We start from the raw sequence: 23,705 nt of genomic DNA, 5'->3' as shown, positions 1-23,705 counted from the left end.
TGGTAGGCTGTGAGATGGAGGATTTTAATTACAGCCTCTAAGCAAAATGGCTCTATAAGTAAACAGAACAGAAATGTTCCAGAATTAACTGTTAACAGAGATTTATTTTTCCTTAAAGTAGCAAAAATTCATCATGCACACTGTAAACACATACACAGAGGACTGTTTTGTTTGGGAAACAAGTAATGAGACTTAGTTCCTTATCAGGAACTGAAGTGTTACAAAGCAAGTCTTTCCACCAGATAAGCTGTGGGAAGCTGGGGAGCTGGTTCTGTGGTGCTGAGAAAAGCTCAGTCCTTACCCTGTGAACTCCTGGGGCATCACTGCAAAAAGCACTTTGTATTTATCACAACCCTGCTCCTTTGGAGGCCAGTTATAAAACTCCCACAGCTCTGCTGGGGCTGCAGCCTGAAAGAGTCACTGGAAACTCCAAACTATACTGACAACTGAAATTTGGCATGAAATTTGGCTAGATAATTGGAGTTAGATAATTGGAGTTAGAAAATTGAGTTATGGGCCCAGTGAAATAGCAGAGTCACATGTTTGTGGGCTCTGAGGGCACTGGTCTGGATGCTGGAAGAGCTGGCATCATGTGCTGGGTGTTCCCTGGCCACACAATCAGTCTGTCCCCAAAAACTCTGACCTAGCTGTGAACACCCCTGGCAGTGGGGGCAATCCAGCTGTGAGCAGATGTGTGAACCCAGCCATCCTGGGAATGGTACACGCCCCAGAAGGAAATACTGACAGTGAGAGGAGGGCTGTTCATGAGCAGAAATGAAGGGACCTCGGTAGGAGGAAACAGTGGGAAGTGCTGTAGTAATGGGATCCTTGGAGGGCTCAGAGCTAGCACAAAGCCCTTGAAGCCTCCTGGAAGGACTAACCCTGCTCTGGCCAGAGAGGGATGGCACCAGCTGGTCTTTAACACCACTAATTTGTCTCGAGCTGCCAAAGCCTTCCTTACAGATGCACTTCGCCGCGAGACGTCACACGCGGCTTCTCCTCGGAGTGCACCCCATGCACAGCAGTTCCCTGCTGCTGGAGCACGCCGTGCTGACAGCACCTGTCCTCTCTTCTTCCTTTGGCAGGAAGGACAACGTGCCACTCTACAAATGCACTGCCCAGCGGGGCCCCGGGAACGGCCGTGCTGCAGGCAAACCTGAGAAGAGGAGCCAGGCGCACCTGAAGGACTCATCTCCTTCCACTCGCTGAGGAGAGGAGAGGAGAGGAGAGGAGAGGAGAGGAGAGGAGAGGAGAGGAGAGGAGAGGAGAGGAGAGGAGAGGAGAGGAGAGGAGAGGAGAGGAGAGGAGAGGAGAGGAGAGGAGAGGAGAGGAGAGGAGAGGAGAGGAGAGGAGAGGAGAGGAGAGGAGAGGAGAGGAGAGGAGAGCTGTAGGGCAACACGTCGCAGTCAGGAATCGATGATGTTTCTCTTTTTTTTTTTTCCCAGACAAATATTTCTAAGATAACAAATAGTCCAAGGAGCAAAGAGGGAGAGGGAAATTAGCTAGAAATTTTACTATTGATTCTTTTTTATTTATAGATGGTGAATCAATTTCAGGGCTTTTTTTTTTTTTCTTCCCTATCTGTGGGTGGAAAAAAAGAGTGAACTTATAGATTTGCAGAAATCATTTGTGGTGTCTGAAAAGCTATTTATTAAAATGAGAAAGCCTCTCCTTCCTCCACCAGTCCCCTTCTCTCTCTTTAAAGGGGTAATCCATACAATGAGCTAATGAGGGAGTCCTGGCTTCTCTACTGCACCATCTGATGTCTCCCCTTTTAATGCTGGGCTCAGAAGCCCTTATGCCTACTGCATGTGCTAGTCCTGTTAGCTTGCATTAAGAGAGCCTGATAAATAGCTTCAGGGAGCCAGGCAGGTGCTCCTCAGTGTGCAGTTTATCATCCACTGCATGGCTGGGTTTTTTGCTCTTCTATCAGATCATTTGAGGAGAGGGGTCATGTGAGAAATGGGACTGTCAGGCTGCAGGCATGAAACTTGCTGCAAGACCTGTCCAACAGGCAGGGACAGTGGTCCTCCATCAAAAACTGCTTGGGGTCTAGAAAGACCAAACTCGCCAAAAGATGTATGACTGAGGCAGTGTGAGTGAGGAGTAGTGCTGAAAGGGGTGAACAAAAGTGTTGTGTAAGAAATCCCAAGTAAAACCTCAGCACCTCCCCATTACATAGGGAATGCCATGATCTAGGAACAGAGTCAGGCTGAGCTGGGTCCCACATCCCACTGGACCTCCTGGGAGCCACTGGCACATGGTTTCCACCCAGTTTGCATTACTGCAGCCAGAAGGAGTGAGCAGGTATGAGTACGGACAAAAGCTTGGCTCTGCATGCCTCTGAAGAAGGATAAGCTACTCAGGATCTGCCAAAACTTGAGCTGAACTCATCTGTGCATTAGCCACCCATTAGCTGGGCTTTCTTTTGTTGCTGTCTGACAAGGGGACCTCACTTGAAAGCAAGGAGGTATCCCACTGTAAGGAAAATGATTTAAAACACCAAGCAAACCTGCTACCGTCACTACTTCAAGGTGAGAGGGTTAAACTGTGTACATTTTGGGGAGAATAAAATGCCTTCATATGATGAATTCCAAGGCATCCAAAAGGCACAGTGCTGGCTCTCTGTCTCCAAAAGCAGAGTAATGAATAGCAGTGACAGTGAGATAATTAAAATGACCTCTTGGAGATATGGATTGGAAGGTACGTGGAGGGGGGGATAAGTTCTCCTTTGAATTAATCTAGTGCTAATTTATGACTATCATTGGGTTTTATAGCATTTTAGTGAAGATTTTCAAAGTTGGTTTGCTGAAGTTAAAATGTTCTTTCCCATGTTCATTGCAAAAACACTTGCAGAATTCCATATTATTTATTTTTGGATGTTACTATATATACATACATATATATATATAATGAGAGAGTTTCAATATTTGCTTAGCTGCTAGAAAGACTACTCTAGAAATATGAATAAAGTGAAAAAAGCAGCTGTGGAATGAGTGTGTTGTTTCATTTCCATTTCTTCCTCCTCACAGGCTCCCGATCACTTCAAAACCAAGACGGCTGGGTTCTGGGAAGCTATTGGCTGTCACAGGCTCTCTCTGTCAGACTTGTAAAAGCCAGTCTTTTAAGTTTAGATTTAATAACTGGATTTTCCTGAAAATCACTGTCTCCACTTCTTACTTGTCTTTTGCACAGGTATCTGCCCCACAGCCTAAAATCTGTAGGTCTTCAGACCTAAAGTAGATTGCTCTTCTCTGCCAGAGATGCTGCCTTTCTGCTGAGACATTCCAACCTTTCAGTGGCACAGGAAGCACAGATTGGAGACAGTTACCCATATGGGGAATGATGACATCCCATTTGTCAAGTCCCATGGTGCTAACCTTCCCATCCTCTCCACCTGCCTAGCAATGCTGTAACATCCAAACATAAGGTTATCTGCCAAGAGCATCTGCCTTGCTCTTCAGCCAGGCAGCACGCCCATCCTGGAACCCATCCTCCTTATCCTTGTTCCAGAATGTCTTGTTCAAGCTCTTTGCTCTTGCTTCCCATTTCCTTCCTCTTTCAGTTTGTCTCCGGCACCTTCTGGCCAAGCCACAGTTGCCAGTACCCAATTTTTCCATGCTGAGATCCCAGTCACATCTCCCCTGAACCCCATAGGCAGAGCTGACTTTATGGTGCTTTACCCACAGCTGCTTTCAGGGTTCTGCAATAAACTGTGGTTCTTGAAAGCTCTCCCTGACCAGCTGGGGATGGGAGCCTGAGCCTTTCTTTCACTGAGGGGTCTCTGCTAGTTTGCCTGAGGGTTTACACATCCCATTTTTTGGGGAGACTAGCATGGGAGCTGAAAACAGGAGACCTTTTGTTCCCAGCTTCTAGTTCCCTTCCCTCCCATGTGAGTGTTGGAAGTTCCTCCTCCTCCACCTGAGCAGGCAGATCCTGCTTCAGAATTTACTCCTGGCTTGCCATTAGCCTCTTCTTCCTGGATGTGATCCGTGTCTCAGATGTAAGTAATTCATGCTGAATTTTCCCAACAGTAATTCCTTATTAGTCACTTGTGTCAGGACCAAGGTAAGGTGACACCAGGGATGCTGACAGGTTCAGAAGCCAATATGGGTCCAAAACTAGGCTTTGATTTGGACAGAATGGTATTTACTCTTAAGAGCAAAGGCACATGTTTATCTGCACACGAGTGGGGGGCTTTTCCTGTGAGGAGACCAGTGGGCCATTGCAAAGCCCTGCCTGCCTCTTCACATTCCCTGCTCTGGGAGCTGCAGGGCTCTCCCTTGGAGCAGTAGCAATGTATTTGCCTCCCTTCGTACAGGACTGGATGATGAATATTGAAATGCTGAAATTAACTTGTTTTCCATGCATTCTGCTCTCCTGACAAGAAAATCCCACTACAAACCCCTTCACAGGCAGTCTAACTGCACTGAGTTAGACCCTCACTGTGAGGGGATTATATATTCTGATTGGGGCTGAGTTTGCAATTATTCTCTCTGCCACACCAAAGACCTTTACTGCAGAGCTGCAAACCAGTTATAGGAACATGAAATGCTTTGACTTCTTCACTAGGGAAACATTAATCCAATCACAGGTTATGTCCATTACAGACTATGGCAATACTGTATACAGGAATTCCCAGGAGAAGATTCTACAAAAATTGGAATCTCTCTATAACCATGTTATGAGATTTACTGGTGTGGATAAAATGGGCAGAGTTAAAATTACCAGGCTGGCTATCTCTAAAAGACAGGTGAAGTCTGCTGGCTATCATTGCTTCGCAATATTACAAATGGAAAAGCCCTGAAGTAATTGAATAACACATCTGCTGAAAAAACCTGTGAACTGCTATAACCTAAAGATAGACTGCGAGGAAACAATGTAGGTACGGCACCCGGTTAAAAGGAAAAAGATGCTTTCCTTACCTGGTGCAGGAAGATATCACAAATGCAGGTACAGATTCTCTCTTTGCCTCCTAGATTACGTGTGGCTATGTGTGTGTGCTCTATATATTTGTGTGTGTGTGTTCGTGTCTACCTACCTCTTTCTTTGCACATCAAAATAAGTTACACCAGGTTCCTCAGCAGGCAGAGGAACGGTGCTGGATGGGAATGACCTCAGTCTGTTTCTTTTTCCACTGGAGGCTGATGAAAAAAATTGGCATGGCTGGCAAACGAGCTGGTTTCCATCCCCTTCAAGTCTCTCTGTCCTTCTGAAGAAAAATATTTCAAAGCACTTTGCCAGAGTTGATGGAGGTTTTCCCTGTGCTTTAATATCAGTATTCAGTGATCTGTAACCACAGTTTAACAGCAAAGAGCAAGTTCCCGGGCTCCCTGCAAACCCAGGGCTCCAAGGATGGAGCTGCTGTGGCCGGGGCAGCGCACAGCCCCCTCAGGGGGAGGACGGGCACAGCCTGGCCACTGCCTCAGCACCACCCTGCGAGTGCAGCCACATCACCTCCAGGCATGGACAGCACAGCCAGAGCAGCAGAGTGACTCTCAGCAGCGGAGTGACCACCATGGCCCCGTCCTTCTCTGGAGGTGAGTGCTCTGGGCACCGGGCGGTCGTGGCGTGAGAGGGAATTTCAGGATGGGCCGAGCCCCTCCTGTGGTTGTGCCTGGCATGGAGGAGCTCCTCTCATAACTCATGTTCCTCCCCATCTGGTGGCTCTGAGCAGAGATCCAAGGGCAGCTGACATGGATGCACTGCAGCAGCGTGGCTGTCAGGGGCTGTCACAACTGCTCTGTATGGGGAGGTGTGATTTATTTCACATCTTGTGCACCTCTCCATGGCAGAGCAGCACACATGGAAGGATGAAATGCTTTTGAGTGCATCTGGAGGGCTTTGCATCCTCCTGTGGAAGGAACACAGGGGAGACTGGGAGCATCAGTACTGATAGGCATGGACATAACAGATATTTTTCTTTTTCATTAAGCCTTTCATCAAAAAAAGTTGTTTATTTTCGAAAATGTTTTAAAGAATCCAAATTTGTGAAGTATAAAAATGCTGCTTTTCCAGTAAGGCTTGAAATTTACTGTCTGGAAGCAGTGGGAACGGAAACCAGCCAATTCAAACTGTACTACCAATAGCCTGTGTACCTGAAGGAAGGTTTTATTACCAGCTAGTGTTTGGAAGAAAAGAGTACTAGAGCAAGTTATGCCATTGGGGATGAAGTCCTTCTCACAGCCATGAGGGAGTCAATATCATACTGTGCTTCCCTGTTATGTACACAAAATTATTATGGGTATAAAGACCCCCTTGTTCATTTTGCACTCTGAGGGTTGTTACCCCTGATACTTTCAACCAAAGCAGCCTGAACAAATGCTGAGGATTTGTACTTTTTTCCCTTTGGTGCCAGGTGAAGGCAGGGAGTTTTTGGGGTTGCTCCATGCATGTACTGCTAAGATTGATGAGGATTGTTCAACAGCATTTAGGGCCCATTTTAAGCCTGGATTAATAAATTTCTAGAGGTGTGATTATTTTAGGCCCTGAGCATTATCCTTGTTGTGTGATGCCCCTTCCAAAGCTGCCACGAGCACTAAATCTGCTCACTGGTGTTCACAAGTCTGAAGGCTGAGCACAGCCCTGCAGGGAGACAGCAGGCTCTTGGTGGGGATGTTGCTTTCTGGCAAATTCATGTTGTACTTAGCACTTAATCATTTCTCTGTCCCCTAAGGCAGATTTCTTTTCCCTCTCAGTCGGTCACAGCCCTGTCATGCTCCCAAAGAGTTTGAGCAGCTGATGCTGAGTCACCAAGTGGAAAACACGAAGTATGTCTGAGGAGGCTTGATTGAGAAGTAGGAAGAAGAGGGTAGAAAAAAGGGGGAGAAGCACAGTTTAACTTTAGCTGAGGAAACTGGTTAGAGCATAGAGGTGCTCTTCAGCATGCGAGTCTTGAGTCCCCCCCTCTTCTCCCATTTTTGGCATGGGAACATGGGTCCCACAGAGCTTGTGATTCAGCCTCCAGGGGCTGAACCTTTGTTTTTTTAGGTGAAGAAGCATTTTGCTATTTTTAATAAAGTCAGGACTTCACCCTGGAAATCTTGGCTGCAACTCTTAGCTCTTCTATGGATCAGATATTGCAAGATTTAGGATAAGGTGAGAAATATTTATCTCTGTGATTCATGTCTGCCATCCAAACCCCCATGATTTTTACCTCATACTAATGTTGCTTTATATATAATTTTTCCATTTCTCACATGGTGGCCCAAGACTCAGGCAGATGAAGTGAGCTGAAGCAGGACAGAAGCGGGTCACAGAGCCAGTGAGGGAAGTGAATGAGGCTCCATGCCTGAGTCACAGCAGCCAGTTGAGTGATGGCCATGGGTGCTTGGCTAAATCACACAGATGCTCCCAAGGCAGTGCTGGCAGAGAGTAAGCAGGAATTATTAATAACTGTTAAATGCAGACATTTCATACCTCTCAGCCTTGAAACAGGAGAAGGGTTTTTGCAAAATGCTTCCTTTTTACTCACTCTCACATTTCATGTTCAGTACACCCCGTTCCTGAACCGAGCTGTCACTCAGCCATCCTGAGACTTCCCAAGCCATTCATCTGAGGATTTCTGCCTGAAATGGCTGTAAAAATCAGAGTCCCCAGGTTATCATTTAGTTCTAAGTCCATGATATAATCAGGAAATCTCTGAGATGAGAGCTTGTGTGGAAATCCACACAGAGAAATACCCTAGAAACCCCCATGCCACTTCCTACAATCAGTGCAGGTGCCACCTTTTGGGGTTAATTTTTCTTGCCCAGGATATATTTGATTAAAAAAATCAAGTTTTCCTAAGCATCCTCACTCAACTTCAATATATTTTCATTCTTAATACATGTATGTAGCTCAGAATAAGCCCAAAAATCTTAAAAAAAAAAACAAACTACTTCATTTAGGTATTGCAAATAAGTCCTGATATGGTGACCTGGAGTAGTTTTGCCACGAATGGCCAGTTTTGCTATGTCCTGCCTCGTGATGCAGGGGAGACTCAAGACATAAGAGGGACAGAATGATGGTGCAAAAATAATGGTCATAACCAAGTTCTCCCTCTCCAAGTTCATTCTGGTGCACCTGGTATTTGAATGAAATTATTTTGCTGGTGCAATGCCATTTTTAAACTTACACTACACTTTTCAAATTTGTATTTGGATTCAAAACAGCCCATGTGTGGGTTGGAGTCAAAAAAAAAAAAAAAAAAGGTTTTCCTTGATTTAGAAAAATGGTAACAATCTGCACAGTCTGAGGGCAGAGGTGGAAACCCAGCCCTGTTCTGAGCGAGGTTCCATGCAGCATAGGATATACCAGGTCAAAAGGAGGGCATGTTCTGGGAAGGGGAACGTGTATTTGGAAATCACCAAGAGCCATCAGAACAACTAGCACTGTCTAGGGTAAATCTGCCTGAATTTTGTTCCAACCTCCTCACCATTTCAGTGTCCAGATGCCTGCCTTTGGCTGTCCCAAAGCATCTTCCCCTCCCCCTGGGAAGATGGGAGTCCTGTGTGCTCCTGGACAGGGCATTAACCAGAGGAGCTGAACACCACTGACCCCTTGTTACTGCCTGCCACAAACATAACCAAACCCAGCAGGAAGAAGAGGGATGGTGGTCTGGTGAAACCCACAAACTAACAGAGCCAGGGCTGCTCACCACAAATTGGGAATTTCTCCACCCCATCTGGACCAGTTGTGGCATCAGAAAAGCAGTTCAGTCACAAACCAAGCCACGAGGCCATCACTCATCAGCACAAGGCACTGATGCTGCTGCAGAATAGCAGGAAAGGCTCTATCCCCATCTACTTTTAAATCATCAAGCTAATAAGTACCCTGGATGATAAGATGTAATCTTTTAAATGCAGTATGGATTTCTTCCCTGAATTATGCATGATAACATCTTTAGGCAAGAGAGGTTTTTTTCTCCTAGAAGAAAAATCTTGTGGTGGTGGTAATCACTGTTTTACAACAGGCTCACCTGGGAAAGGCTCCCTATTGCTGGGCAATCTCTGCTAACTTCCTGGGGGTGTGGAGCCCTTGGATGGTGCTAGAGCATCTCCATGCGATGGGAGGCTGTTAAACCCACTGGTTCAACAAGCTGGTACTGCCAAGCAAAAGTAGCCTGTTGAGGAAAATCAAGAGGGGAAAAAAAGAATGAACACTGGGATTTCAAAGGTGACTGGGGAAAATCAAATCCCATCTGGTCACATGCAGCCCCTGTCTGGGCCTCACTGATCCCTCAGGGAGGCAGTGGGGACCACATGCTGCACATGAGGCAAAGGGCACAAATTAAAACAAATATATTAAATTCCATCTGAGCACAAGAAAATTCTTTTTAACTATGAGGGTGGTCAAATGCTGGAGTAGGCTATGGTCTCTATCCCTGCAGATATTCAAAACCCAGCCAGATACAGCCCTGGGCAACTCCATGTAGGTAACTCAGCCTGAGTGGAGGGGATGGACAAGGTGATCTCAAGACCCTTTCCAACATCATCCATTCTGTGATTCTGCTTCCTGTTTCTTACACATGATTTTGACAATTTTACTGGCCCTTTACCAGCAATTACACCATTTTACAGGGTAATAATATCAATATTTAGCTGTGGTGCAGCATTTTTCACTCCTTGATCTCCAGTGCTTTAATGAGGGTTGTAGCTCACAAGCCACATTGATCAGCTGGGGAACTGGGGCACCCAGAACCCAAGGGATTTACTTAAAGACATTCAGGAAAGTGGGGGCAAAGGGACCAAATCTCCAAAGTGTCACCTCCCCTTCCCAGACCAGCAGTGCCACTGCAATGCCTGTGCCAGTGGTATTTCCAGGGTGTATTTCGTGATGTATTTCCTGGTGTACCAAGCACCCAGTGACAGCAGAGGATGAAGGCTCTGGAGACAGCACTCTGTTCATAGATGCAGCCCTTGGACTGCAAACCTCAGCAAAGGAAAGATATTTCTGCATTTTGCCAGGGAGCAGTGGTGAGGGCAGCCCTGCTCTGCTGAGCTCAGCTGAACCACAAGCAGGGAAGCTGGTGCTGCAATGGAACTGTATCCACAACTGGTAAAAACAGGCTTTACCCACCAGTGCTTCAAGCTACAGGTCAGGTTTCTGTGCATCACAGGATTTTTTAATTTTTTTTTTTTTCCCCAGTGTCCTGGTATCAGATTTGGCCAACTGCAACACATAAAAAGCAAAACATTTTTTCTTAATAGTACAATTATTGCCAATCCATAGAGACTGATGTTTGCAATATCATAAAAATCACTTTACTAAAACTGACGTTGCTGTGATTTTGCATCTCAATGTATTTTGATCTATAGGCAAGTACGCCTTTTAAAAAAGAAATTTTGATTTATCTCATGGATAGTGAAAACCAGACAGAAAAGCAGAGGTGTGTGCATGTCCACAGACCCACAAGAACTGAGCTCCCCTTTAAGTACTTGCTTAAACCCCAGGTCCTAACAAATAGGAATGATCTTGTTACTCCTTTGGTGACTGAATAAATACGTGGACTGTGTTTGTATGGAGTAGAGGAAGCAGGCAGTGGCCATTTATGGACGATTAATCACAGCCATGTATTCTTTATTTCCTATTTAGGGGTGATACAGTGGGCTGAATTCTAATCAGCTCTCTCTGCTGCAGGGTTTCATGTTTCTGCTTTCAGCAGTTAACACTTTAGAGATAGCTGAAGTTAAATGAGCAGAATGGCTATGGATTGGCATCCAATGTGTGGGCTCCTGGGAAGTTACACTGGAAATGGGTACAGATAATAACACCTCCTAACAGCGAGCTGAGCCCAGCTAAAACCACTTCTGATCCTAGATATTCACTCACTACCTAATAAAGTTAAGAAAACCAATGCAAAACAGAAAAAAATGCTACGACTGGCATGCAGGGAACACTCCTATTTGGGGGTGCTGTACAGCTGTTCAAGTGGGATAGTGGTAAGCAAGTGGAAAAGGGAAGTTCAGCCTTGTGCCCCTCTCATCAGCTGTTCCTCCAACAGTAGGAATACCTACAAACGAACACAGGGTTTTAATGTTTTCTGAACATGTTATTTGGTAGGTAAAGCTGGCTTTTCTTAATGGTCAGGACTGGAAACTACCCCTGCCTGGAGGGGCAATGTTGCCCTCCCTGGCCTCTGACTCTGGTGTAGTTGTAGTTCGAAGGATTGGCAGACCAAGTGCTCCAAGGTTTCAAGCAAAGCTTAGGAAGGCTCAGTAAGGGATTGTTGCAGGAATTATTCCTCCATTCTTTTTTGGTTTTTTTTATTTTAAATATGCAGTATGTCAGAACACTCTTCAGCAGAGACACAATCTTCATCCCCTTGTTCAGGGAGTGGAGAGAAGAATAATTTTAACAGAGCCAGTACCTCTTCTCCTTGCACGATGCTCAGTTTGACCTTTCCAGTACTACAGTGGTATTAAGATAAGAATCATGTACTGTACCCTGACCTCAGCTACACCACAGCACATCTGAATTTGGAGTCAGTCCACTCAAGTAATTAGAATTGACTGGGACTAAGACTGGTGCAGGCAGTATTTGATATTCCTGGCATTTGTAGTGCAGGCAGTCGGTGGGATCCATTACCTCACCCACACCTGCCCTCGGCGTGCTGCTCACAATGTGTTTATTACGCGTGGCACTAATCGCACAGCAGGAGATTAAATTGGAGAGCTTTTAAAAGGCAAATTGGCCTTTTACATCCCCTAATTTGGAATGGGGGCCAGATTGCTCTGGATGATTTAGATACCTAACTCAATCAATGAGTACAAGACATTGAAATGCCTTTGGAAGAAAAAAAAAAAAAAAAACAAAACAAAAAACCCTGCAGTCCCTAATCTTTAAATTTCATCTTTAATTTTGGAGTGAAATTGGTGCTTAGAAAATATATCTCAGGGAGGGCAGGGAAAGAAGAATCCATCGGGCAAAAGTGAAATCTCACTGAGCCAGGGACTGTCATCAACCACAGAGGAGATGGGAAATTAGCACACAGCTCAGGCTGGCTCACTCACAGGAATACACTGACAAAATCCATGCAAGCAGATGACGCCATCCAGCCCCTAAAAATCTAAAGTCCTTTAAAATGATGGCCCTAGGTGAGAGATACTTTTCCAGGCATTATGACTCTGGCAGCCCAACCAAAGTACAAGATCAAGAAAATAAATTTGAAGGAGTTACTTTATTACAGATAACAGTCCTTTTCCGAGATAGCCACGCTTCAGTTAAACTCACTGAACCAAAGGCCACGTTGCAATTCACTTGGGAAAAACAGCTTGGCCTAAGATATGATACAGGACAAGAAAAATTAATAATTTTGAGACGTATCATCATAGGAAGAATGTGAGGAAAGTTTTTTATCTTTTTTTTTATTGAGACTCTTGAGATCTCCTCCTGGGCTACTATTTATGGCCCAACTTTCTTTGTGCGGCTTGGATCCAGTTTCCATAGCCTAGCCCAGAAAGAGGCTTCTGAAAAGAAAGGAGCACTCAATTCTGCCATATGCAGTGGACCAAGTGCAGAAGAGCCACCTCAACAGTGGATGTTACCCAGCAGTGGGAAGAATTTAAGTGATTTTCAATAAATGACGATTTAGTTCACAAAGGGGCTTGGGGACATGGAGGCTTGAAAGATTTGGAGGCAAAATAATAGAGCTTTGATTTAAAGTCAGCTTGAGACTGCAGAAAACCACTCTGAAATTACCTGCTGGCTTCAGGTTATCCTTGTGTTGAGAAGGAGATACTTCAGCTGTCTGTTCTGGGGCTAGTGAGAGATCTCAGCCTTCAGAGCTGCCTGTATTCAGCACTGCAGGTAAGTTGTGACAAATAACATGGGATTTACAGAGGGAGAAATGTCGTTGAAGTGCAGTAATGGAGGTAATAAAGACTTTCCTCCTGGACACACAAACAGGATTTCCTACTCACTTGACCAGCCTGAGGAGAGAAATGTTGCTCATTTGGACACATTTGTCTGAGTCTAAATCAGAACACACCTGTGTGTGCATGGGCAGTCTGGGGTTAACAAAAGGTTTCTGTCCGTTTCCAAGCACTGCCAGTTTGTCCTCTGCTACACCTAGGAAATATGAACAGCATGGAAATTAAGATCTACTCATGAGCAGTAACTTAGCTCTTTTATGTAACGTGCTGTAATGAAGATTATTAAACCTACCTTCACAATTTCCAAGCCCAATTCTTTTTCATTTTCCCAGGAATTAAACTTTCAGATCCCAAATGCAGCTTTGAAATCTGAGTTTGTAGGTCAGAAACATCAGAAAGGTTTGTAACAACTTCCTCCTTGCTACAGGCTTTGTCCACAGACACAGCTCAATGAAATGTGACTCCAATGATGGATGCAGACCAGTGACCAACACTTTGACCCTTCCAAGCCCTAGGACCACAGTCCAATGGATTGTGGGGGAACCAGCTGGAGGAACGTGCACAGGCCAGTCTTAATGCAGGAAAGCTTCACCCAGTTGCTCTTGTGCATCCATTTTACCATATTAGAGCACTTATTTGATCTCTGAGAGCTGGACCATGCAAGATTCAAAGAAAGGCAACAATTCAGGTGAGTATTTGACTGCCCAGTGTGGCAGGCAGAGGGCTCAAACAACAGGGAAGGCTGGAGTCAGTCACTACAGTAAGACCCTAGGCTGGGAGGATCCTTACACTAATTCCCTTCTTGACCTCTAAAGTTTTTTTTTTGTTTTTTTAATATTGTTTCGATCTACATCAATGTTCACAGACATCAAAACTAGCCAAGAATAAACTAAAACCTGAGCTAATCCAAGCCACCACATCAATGAAGACACAGCTCGAGATGGCAGCATCATGCCCTGTTGACCAGGTGTCGACTGGAAAGAAGTCAGAGAAGGAACTGTACCTCCTGTCTGCTGAGGTTTGTGCTCCATCAGGCCTTTGCAAGTCAGCGTAAGTGTGGTCTCCAAATCCCAACTTCTTTAAGAGAAAGGTTCAAACAGGGTGGCTTTTTGGAAGCAGCAAAATTGCAGATTTAGATTGATGTACTTTTTTATTTTGTGATCATAGCTAATTAAAAATAATAATCGAAACAAATACAGATCCAAAAGTTTATTAGAAAAGAAACATTTTAGTTTAATTATGCCACTATGTTGTGTATGACACAAGGTCCACTGAAATCTGAATATTTGATGATCTCTGGAATTTGACTAAGAGCTCTTCAGCCTTAGGGAGAAACTTGACAATTACTAATCTACATATGCTGACAATATCTGGGGCCCCATGAGGGTCTTTAATTGCTCTGTAAACTTCAAACTGGAGTGTTCTTCAGTAGGACAAAACAAGATGCTGCATTCAAGCTAAAGAAGAGTGGTTGTTGACATGTTTATTAAATATCCCCAGGCCCTGAAGGATTGCAGGGTTGAAGGTTCTCTGGATAGAAGAAATTATAAACTCAGCATCTGATTTATTCCAGACAAAATAATTAAGCATTAATGCTCAGGTGCAGCTACAGCATGATGGATCCAGGAAAACTTTCTGGATTTCCACAAGTCCAAACTGTTTTTCCCATTCACTTGCTTCCACAGCCCTTTTTGCTACATGTGCTTAAGCTTTGTGACTGAGCACTTGGAATGTCTGCATGATGTGAACATAAGTGGGCGGTGAGTTCTATAAGGTGCTGACCTGAGATTTTTTGAAAGCAAAATGTATGACATTTGCCTTACTGTTGCTTAATTGGAGTCAGTGAGTTTTGTCAATGTATCTGGCAGGGGAGGGACTTTTGTCCTCCAAGATACCTTCAATACAGGGCCTCAGTTTTTGCCAGAAATTTGCCAGTAGGTCTGGCTCAAATGGCAGCTGCAGGAAAATGGTTTGTTTTGTAGGAGAACTGATAGTTTCCTATTCTTTCCCTTTAATTTACAGCTTGACACAAGCCCACACTTTGATGCTGAAGGTTACGTGTGTCTTATGGCCAGCACAGAAGGTTATTCTAGCTCATTCTCCTGTTGCTGTATTGGCTTTGATGTTTACCTTGTATGTTGTCAACATAATCACCAAGCAAATTCTGATTGCTTCATTTCTCATTTTATTTCTATTTCAGGAATGTGTAGAGTTATCCTCCCACTGCTGTGAGGGTTCATTACCTCTGCTGAACTGGCCACAGTTTGTGGAGAAAGAAATAACATTAACCCCTCCAGAAGCCACCTAATACAGCAGAATTGATCTTGGAGAGGGCTTTCACAAAGTGTTTTGTCATTTCTGGGGAGCAGAAGGAACAGACAGAGCTTCGATCACAACCCAATGGGATGTGCAGCACTTCCCATTAGAGGAACACCTTGCCTTGCAATGAAGTTGATCAGGAAATAATAGGACGGAGTAAATCCTGAAGGTGCCAGTGCCAGCTTCATTCTGGGCTCTAACAACACAATCCAAACCTTTCAATTTGGGATGGGAGAATGTTATCGACACAACACGTTAAACAACCTTAACTCCAGTGAGCAATGGCACCAGTAAAACACTTGTTTATTAGCAGAATGCATCTGATCTCAAAGGCCTGCATGACAAGTTCATTACATATCAATTTAATTAGCTGATTTACATTTAATTTACATTTCAATTAATGTCTTTAGCAACAAAACGTTGCCTTAATAGGGTAATTGCCTATTAGGCAATATGTAAAAGAATAAATAGTTGCATTCTGAGGAAGAATTCCTATTTTCAATTTTTTATTACCATAAATAACCTAAATAATTATTGCTCTTAAGGGGCCATGTCCTAACTCCCTTCTGGGCCTAATTATAAAGACTTAGTACCTCATTAGGCAAAATGGTTTCAGAGTCACAGAAAAGCATTACTCTAATCGTGACTCATTAGTTTCAACAAAAGAGGGAAAAACTGCAAAAGTCGGCAAATTTTGCCATATTAGTCTTGTGGTTCATAAGCAGAGGAACATTTGAGAAGTGGCTCTTACAGCTGTGTAGGCGTTTCTGTCGTGAAGTCCTGTTTTCAGAGGGGTTTTTTTATTAACTTTAGTCATTAAGAGAGAGTCACATCCAACTGGAAAACCTGGCACGTGCACCCCTGGTGTGGAGTGAGAACTTGAGCAAACTTTTGGGTTTCTGTTCCCTGCGTGCTCATCTTTTCCCCTCATGGCCATGAGCATGGGTGGCTTGCTTTGAGGCTGTAATATAGGGTTCATCTTCTACCAGAAGAGTTGTTTTCAACACCATAATATATTCCAATGCATTGAAAATGGACAAATGATTTGTAGGTTTTATTTGAATTCAAGGTTGTTTTATCACAGTGTAAAATTTACTGCAGGCTTGGGTGTGACCAACCTGCAACTTTACGGCTCTCAGTGTTGGATCTACTGATGTAAAGCACCAATCTCATACATGCTCACTCTGATGGTTGAAATTTGTTTAAAAATAACATGGAAGGTTTGGTGTAGTGCTGATGGGGTTTATGCTACGTTAGGCATCACCTCTCTGTGCTAAGCTAACATGACACTGGATCCAGAATCCTCTGTTCCTCTGGCAGCCAGTGTAAAGCCAACAGCAGAGCACCAAGCTGGCACCAGGTGCGTGTCAGAAGCTCTGGCTGATTTGATGGACATGTCTGTGCTTTGTTTGGATGAAGTTTGTTCTGCTGGAGACTCAGCAGTGCAGAGATTCAGAACTGATGAGTGGAACTAAGGGCACTGATTGCAGTTGCTTAAAATTATGCCATGTGAGAAAATAAAAAGGGACTGGTTAAGATATTGTTTAGCAAATAATAAATTAATAATATTCTAGGAATACATAGAGCTTTTAAAATGAAAATGTTTAAATAATGAGAAAACAACCTTTTCATATAGTGTTAGTTTTCTCATTAACCTTTAATGATGATTCATATGTAAAAGAAACACAAACAGCTAGAAATGGGATTGTTAATTATAGCATTGTAGAGCCTCCAAGAACAGATAATCAGTGGGGGCTCTCCTTTTTCCACTTTTGGTTTTTTTGCCTTTTTAGTGACTAGGTGTTAGTGTCTGCATTTTACAGGGAGTTAAATTGGCAGCACAGAAATGTTAAGGGATGTTTCATATCTGAGAGCTGTAAGAAGACCCCCAACCCTTGCACTCCAGCCATCCTGCTCTAGGGTTTACTGAAGTCAGCAATGTCTCTAGTGGATTTTGAAACTCATCTTGAACCCCTAGATCTTCAGACCACTTATGACTGTCCCATACTGTGCCAGCCTCTTACCTGGTGTAACTCACCCAACTCTGGAGGCAATTCATCTGCACTCTGTGTTTGGGCAAATTTATTGCCAGAGATTGGGAAGTTCTAGTTCATTAGTACTTACCTTTCCTTTAACAAGGTGGTGTGTGTATATACCATTAAGACACTGAAAAAGAAAACAGGTAGGAGTCACTTTCTTATAATACTAAGTGCACTCTTTTACTAGGATAACAGTGCTAGACAGAAAGAGAGAGAGGCCTCTACTTCCAAAAAATGTCTATTACCTTCAGAAGTTAATTACTCAGGATTCAGATGTATCTTCTGCTATTCTGAATTTTATTTTTGCCCCTACACCTGATGGATCTGGAATTCTCTTTTGAGCTGCTAACCCAAAAGCTCATTTAAAACCTTCCCTACTTTCCCATGTCTCTGATTAACACTAATCCACTCTACCCTTTCTTTTGCTACAGCTTCTTATGCTCACTCCTTGCTGCAGCCTGCAAGAATTCTAATTGGCATCTGCTCTTCTTTGTGGGTTTCCATTTTTTTCTTTCTCCCTGCTCCACTTTCTCTCTGTCGCTATCTGGCCTGCTCTATACCATCCTGTTATACTTTTTAGCCCAGATCTGCCTAGTGCTGTAAAGGATTTGATGATTTTCTTTAGGAAGAACTCTAATAATAGCCACAATCCTGCCCCTTTACAAATCTTCTTACAATGAAAAAGAAAATGTTCTGCCCTCCAAAGTGAATTCCATTGAAAACCAAAAGTTCTTGTCATAAAAAAAAAATCCCTATTTTTTTAAGCATATATATATATATATATATATATATATAAAAAATATCTCTCTCTGTTCCTGATGGATTGGAGACATTTTAAAGGAGCAATATTATAATTTATGGGGAATTTGAGCATAGATCTCAGAGCTTCCTATTAGAAACTAACTTCAGTTATTATTTCAAAACAGCATTTCAGGTTTTTTTCTGTAATATAAAAAACTATGATTTGTAACAGGCAAACAAGCCAGCGAGAAAGTCCTTCAGGTTCTCTAGTGACTTTGCTGTTGTCAATCAAAATAACAGGGAAGATGCTCAAATGCTTCTACTTTAATGGGCAGAGGGACAAAATTCCTGACACACTGCAGAGGCTTTTGGAATACAAGTTCCTGATGCCATCTGAGCTGGGTGAGGCTGGCACAAGCCAGACCCTTTATCTGGATGTGATGGATTTTGAGCCTTAACTGCTGTTCCAGGTGCCCTGTGCCAAATCTGTGACTTCTCAGCCCCTCTTCAGCTGCTGCCTTGGCCTGGCTGCCCAGAGGTGAAGCTTTTCCCCCTGCAGGTTCAGAAGCCTCAGAAGCTGGTATTCCCTGCCACTCCCCAGCAGCTCCCTGGGCAGTGCCAGGTGCTGCAGGGCACAGGCTCAAAGGCAAATCCTTCAGAGCCCTGTCCCCTGATCTCTGCTCAGTAAGCAGTGCTTTACCATTATTTGTTAAAATGCTGTACAGAGTCACAGTGTTCACACACAGAATATACTGTCAGGGCAGCCTCCTGTACCTCACAGGCCATTAAATACTGTTGTCAATCTTCTTTTATTTTTGGCTAAAATATGTTTTGTTTCAACAAAAGCATTTCTTCTGTCAGCTTCTCATTTTCCTTTGGTATTGTCAGGAAATGGAGAATTCACTTTCTCTTTGATAGCCTGTTCCAGTGGTTACTCCCTTTCTCTGTTACAATATAATGCCAAATATCTAATTCAATTTTTTTATAGCTTCAGCCTCCAGTAACTGATTTTTGCTATGCCTTTCCCAGTTAAATTAAATATCCATATAGTATTCTGTGTTTTCACAAAGGCACTATCTGTAATCAAGCCACAGCTTTTGGCTTTCTGCTCAGGCCACTGGGCTCTCGCTGTCGCAGCCACAGTCATTGTGGCTGACTTTCCATCAGCTGAGAATCTTCCCTACAGAGCACTTTTGGACACTACCAAGCTGCTCAGAACTACTGCAGGACAAGAGTCATTGTCGCTGTGGTGGCAGAAGAACAGACAAGAATAGTGACTCATGTTTGCTTCCTCCATGACCATTGACTTGAGTTGTTTTCCCAAGCCAAAAATGTTCTTTTCTTTGCTTTTTAAATACAAAGCTGTACATACATAAGGAATAAAAAGCTCTAATTTATTCTGTGAAAGTGTTCATCAAGTGAGAGACAGGACTCTGGGAAAAGATTAAGAGCTTACATTTTTCATTTGACTTATTTCACATAAAATTTCATAGAGGATAAAATGATGGGAGGCAAAGAAGCAATGATATTTCTGTTTTATCTCTTCCTAAGGACCATAAATCTTTCTGAAGTATCATTAATTATAGCAGCACTATTCACAATGCTATTGTTAAGGGTCTATCAGCAGTCCCATTATAAAGCCCTATTTTCAGGGGTTTATAACTTGGTTAGAAGAATTTTGTTTCTGGCAAAAACTTTGCTGGGGCAATGTCTCCATCTAAGACAATTTATTTTAAATGTAAAGCACAAAAAAAAATGTTACCTCTTCTGAACCAAGTAAGGGAGAAACTAGGAACTTTCTGGGGTACAAAGCTAATGCTGTATTGGCTGATTGAATTTGTGCCATCTGCGGATTCCTAAGACTGTATTCAAAGAAGTTATCTCTTAGATGAATTTAGATGATTCCTTTACAACACGAGTTTCCAATTACTACAACTGAATTCAAGATCTGGAATATTCCTCTAGTGGCTGTAATCAAATCAGGTTTGATTTCTTTAGCTGCAGCCAGTCGAAAAAGAATTCAGCAGACCTGGAAAACAGCTTACATGTTAAGAAAACTTCAGTGTCTTTAGATTGCTTGCCTATTAATTTTTTTTGTTGTTGCTGTTGCAGGCAGGATACACATCAAGAATGAGTGAAGCTAATGCTCACACGCACCAAAGTGAGTATTGACTTAGCAGCAAAATGGACGAATTGCTCTGTCATGAATGAGCCACGGTGAAATGTTAAAGAGGCACTGAGTTTCTCCAGATGTGCACTAAAAATGCCATGCAAAAGGCACTGGTGAGACTGGGAGGGCACGGCGAAGAAAGGTCACTGCTTCACCTACATAAAAACATGAGCAGGTGGCCTTTTGCCTGTAGCAACTTGTAGATTTATCAAGAAAGCCAAGAGCTCTGCCCAGTCGTGTCTTTGCACGTCAGGAAAGAGCAAGACACTCAATAAGACAGGATCAACAAAATCATTGTGGCCTTTTTCAAAAGCAATAGATATTAATGAATGGGAACGTCTGGGCAACTTTTTTCTCCTGCTTTAAAGTAGAAAGATTAGATGAAAATGTATTTTGTGAGGAGTGTGCTGACACCCTCAGGTAATCTCCATCCTCTGTCCTCATCAATAATCTAGCACTCTACCTTTCCCTGTTACATTACTGTCTGCAGTAATCCAATTCACTTTGGTCCCCTTAGATCCTATTAGAATCTCTCACAAAATTATTCCAGCTCTGCTCTATAGTGTTCTGGGATTATTTAGTCTTAACTTCTGCTGCCTGTTTTCCTCTACTACAATTCTTTGCACAGGGACCAACTTTTGTGGATTGCACATTTAACTCCACGGTGAGTCAGAAGATCAAAATTAATGCAAGGGGGTATTGTCCAGTGGGGTCCCCAGAGCACCCTAATTCTGTTTGGAATGCCGTTGAATATATCTTGTGATTACAAGTTCCACTATCTAAAGTACTTTCATCTATCAGTTTTGATTTTGTTGTCTTTTAATTTCACTGCACGTGTCCTTTGAAAGGATAAACAGGCATGGACAAACAAAAGAATTTATTTATACATGTTATTCAATCCCTTATGTGCCTCCTTTGTACCACATCTTATTTTTCTCTTCTCTAAAGTAACACAGTCTTTATGTTTTGTTTGTTTGCCTTTCTAATGTGGAAATCTTACCATATCCTGTAATTTATTGCTGTTACTTGAGCAGATGCCTTCCTGGAATTCTCCTCAGTTATTAATGGTAAGTCAGTTGTGCTCGGTGATGATACTTAAATAACAGGCTCGAGGTGCAGGAACAGAGATGTCTCCTCTGGCTGCCTGGGCAACATCAGGGGCTCAAAGTAGAAATGGACCTCTGACAACATCCCTAAGAACTGCAGCAGAGGGCGGCAAAATGTGGAAAGTTCCTTCATTCCCTTCACTCCAATTGCCAGGATGACTGTGAAATACCACTTTGCACCCAGCGTTCTGCTTCCTAAGAAATGGAGAAAATCATTCCTGGCTTCTTAGCTGAAAGTGAGCCTCTGACAAACTCAGTGATGTCAGGCTTGCTCACTGATCTCCAGCCTGATCTGATCTAATTCTGTCTAATTCCTAGTATTTTTTAGATTCTGAACTGTACAATATCCACTGTTTGCAAACCTGACTCTTCCTCTTTTTCCCACTTTACCTATTTTGTAGTGCATTTCATTGCAATTTCAATTATATTACTCTCCTGATGCCTGACCATCACAAGAACTGCAACAGTATAATATAAATATTGTGGTAATTATCTTAAACCAGTGTGACTTTAATCTTTTGGCAGTTACTTCTAGTTTGCAATGGTAGAAATAAAAGCAAAACTGAGTATTTTGATGACATCACAGTTCTTCCATAGCAGCCATGTTAGAGGGCCCAGACGACAAGAAAAGGTGAAGCCCATAACTGGAGTAGATTGTAAAAGAAAAAATAACACAATGCAGAGAAGTCATTCAGAGTCTTTTAATACATGGAACTAAGTACAAGTAGTACTACAAGAAGATTTATTGCTGTAAAAGCAAAGGAATTTGTGTGCTTTCACAGCAGGGAAATTTTACAGCAGTTAAAATCTCAGCTCTATTACAGGAGCAAGCACTTTTTTGTTATTTTCGTTAACTGTTTTCTTCTTATTAGAAATGGATTTTTAGTAAAAGTCTGGGTTTTCCCTCATTGTCACCCAGGTTCCTGCACTACTGTTCCTGCAGTGCAAATGCAAATGTAAATCATGCATTTAACAGAAATTAGAAGATCCAGCTGGGTCTCCCTGCTGCAGAAAGGGCTGGAAAGGAAAGCACTGCAGCAGCAGCCTTCCTTCCCAAGGCCCAGCAGGGAGAAGGGGCAGAAACTCCGCAGACCAGAAGGTTTGCCAGGGAAAAGCACTGAAATTCATCACTGCCTTATCACTTTGGAGAAGCTTTCTGTCCTGCCTTGTGCTCCTTTTTCAAGGGCTATAAAGTACTTCTGTTCCAGGGCACTGCACATGGATATTAAATTCTCATCACAAACATGATACCATTTTTGATTTCAGCATTTATCTATCTTCTGTTCTTATATGGCCACACTTACCATAACATCTCATACCTCACAATCTTTAACACATTATTTAACCCTCTAAATAGCATACATATGAAAGGTAGCTGAAAATAAGCAATAAACCATTTTAATACTGCTACCATCTGAAGCTATGGATCTGGAGAATTTTCTTCTCATTAACTCTGGAATGCTATTCATAACCTTGAGACTGATAATGCTTAGAAAACTATTTCATCCAACAGTAAGTCCCTCCTTAATATATGTACTAGAAGTCTACAGAGAATTTTCCAGGCCCTAAACACAGAATCCTTTGCTAAAGCAAAAAAAAAAAACCAAAACCTAAACCAAAACCCAAACCACACCCTAAAAAAAAAAAACAAAACCACCTAAACAGAAACAAACAGAGCTGTTATAAAAGTCACATTAATGAAAACAAGGCCTGCCTTTCCAATCCTTTATTTGTTTTAAAAGATTGGTATCAAGTATTAGTAGCAATATTTAATCCACCTACAGATTTCACTTTTGTCTGGACTGGCCTATCATGTTCTTTGCCGTTTCCTTTAAAAAAAAATAAACAAAGCCAAAAAACAAAGACAGAAATCAAAGCATTTTCAGAATGCTGTTTCTTTCCAGACCACTTAAAATAATTTTTCTTTGAAATTGTAAAATTATAATAAAAAAAGCCAAGGGATGCATTTGAGCCACTTCTTCCTTTTGGAAGCAATTAAAATTTTCTGTCCTCTCTACAGCTGTATTTGGAAACTTGGAAAGAATATTTAAAGCCCAAAATCCCCTCAAGGTCTGAGGCTGAAATAACTCGCTAAGACAGAAATCAGACTATTTTGGTGTTGGATGGAATTGCAAATACTCTGAAAACAACTAAGCAGCAGAGACATTGGGGAATATCCTTGATACGACCAAAATGGTGAAGATAAGGAAATAAATCTGAGTTTGTGGGAGGGTAGGAATAAAGAGACTGTTTCAGATATGAGCGTGCAGAAAAGTCTTCAAAAATGGAATATAGCCTGTGCACTGTCACACCCACAGAGGGCATTAACATGGGATACTCCAGTCAAAAGGGCCCAAATGCCTACAACATGATGCAGGTGAATTGCATCAAGAATAGAAAAAAAAAAAAAAGCACGGAAATTCAGTGCCTTTTAGGTACTTAAGCCTGGAAATGTATAAAACTTGGTTGAGACCCC

General features: G+C 42.7%; 1 protein-coding gene and 1 long non-coding RNA gene across 10 annotated transcripts in view; one reads left to right on the top strand and one right to left on the bottom strand.

Annotated features, from left to right (window-relative positions):
* Positions 1 to 1,251, top strand: part of LOC135305308 (BEN domain-containing protein 5-like) — an 876,852-nt gene extending 875,601 nt beyond the window's left edge. For both annotated transcript variants that reach the window (XM_064428810.1, XM_064428809.1), the window contains exon 13: positions 1,086 to 1,251. In XM_064428810.1, the coding sequence (XP_064284880.1) occupies positions 1,086 to 1,209 (124 nt within the window). In that variant the 3' untranslated portion in view covers positions 1,210 to 1,251. The remainder of the gene's footprint in view (positions 1 to 1,085) is intronic.
* LOC135305311 (uncharacterized) lies at positions 1,072 to 21,898 on the bottom strand. Of its 8 annotated transcripts, XR_010366533.1 has the most exons (7): positions 21,124 to 21,898; positions 17,298 to 17,339; positions 13,858 to 13,959; positions 12,971 to 13,050; positions 8,960 to 9,103; positions 7,475 to 7,577; positions 5,607 to 7,364 (listed from the first exon to the last, which is right to left on the bottom strand). It is a non-coding gene; the product is annotated as an uncharacterized LOC135305311 (long non-coding RNA). The 8 variants fall into 8 exon arrangements; XR_010366532.1 differs by having other exon boundaries at positions 12,971 to 13,959; XR_010366531.1 differs by lacking the exon at positions 21,124 to 21,898 and adding an exon at positions 1,072 to 5,212 and having other exon boundaries at positions 7,157 to 7,364; positions 12,971 to 17,954.
* Between the last annotated feature and the right edge of the window lie 1,807 nt (positions 21,899 to 23,705).

The sequence above is a fragment of the Passer domesticus genome, chromosome 7 (assembly GCF_036417665.1).
Source record: "Passer domesticus isolate bPasDom1 chromosome 7, bPasDom1.hap1, whole genome shotgun sequence".
In the NCBI taxonomy this organism is placed as follows: Eukaryota; Metazoa; Chordata; class Aves; order Passeriformes; family Passeridae; genus Passer; species Passer domesticus.
The sequence above is the reverse complement of the archived record's forward strand: the minus strand, read 5'-3'. Positions and strand labels throughout refer to the sequence as shown.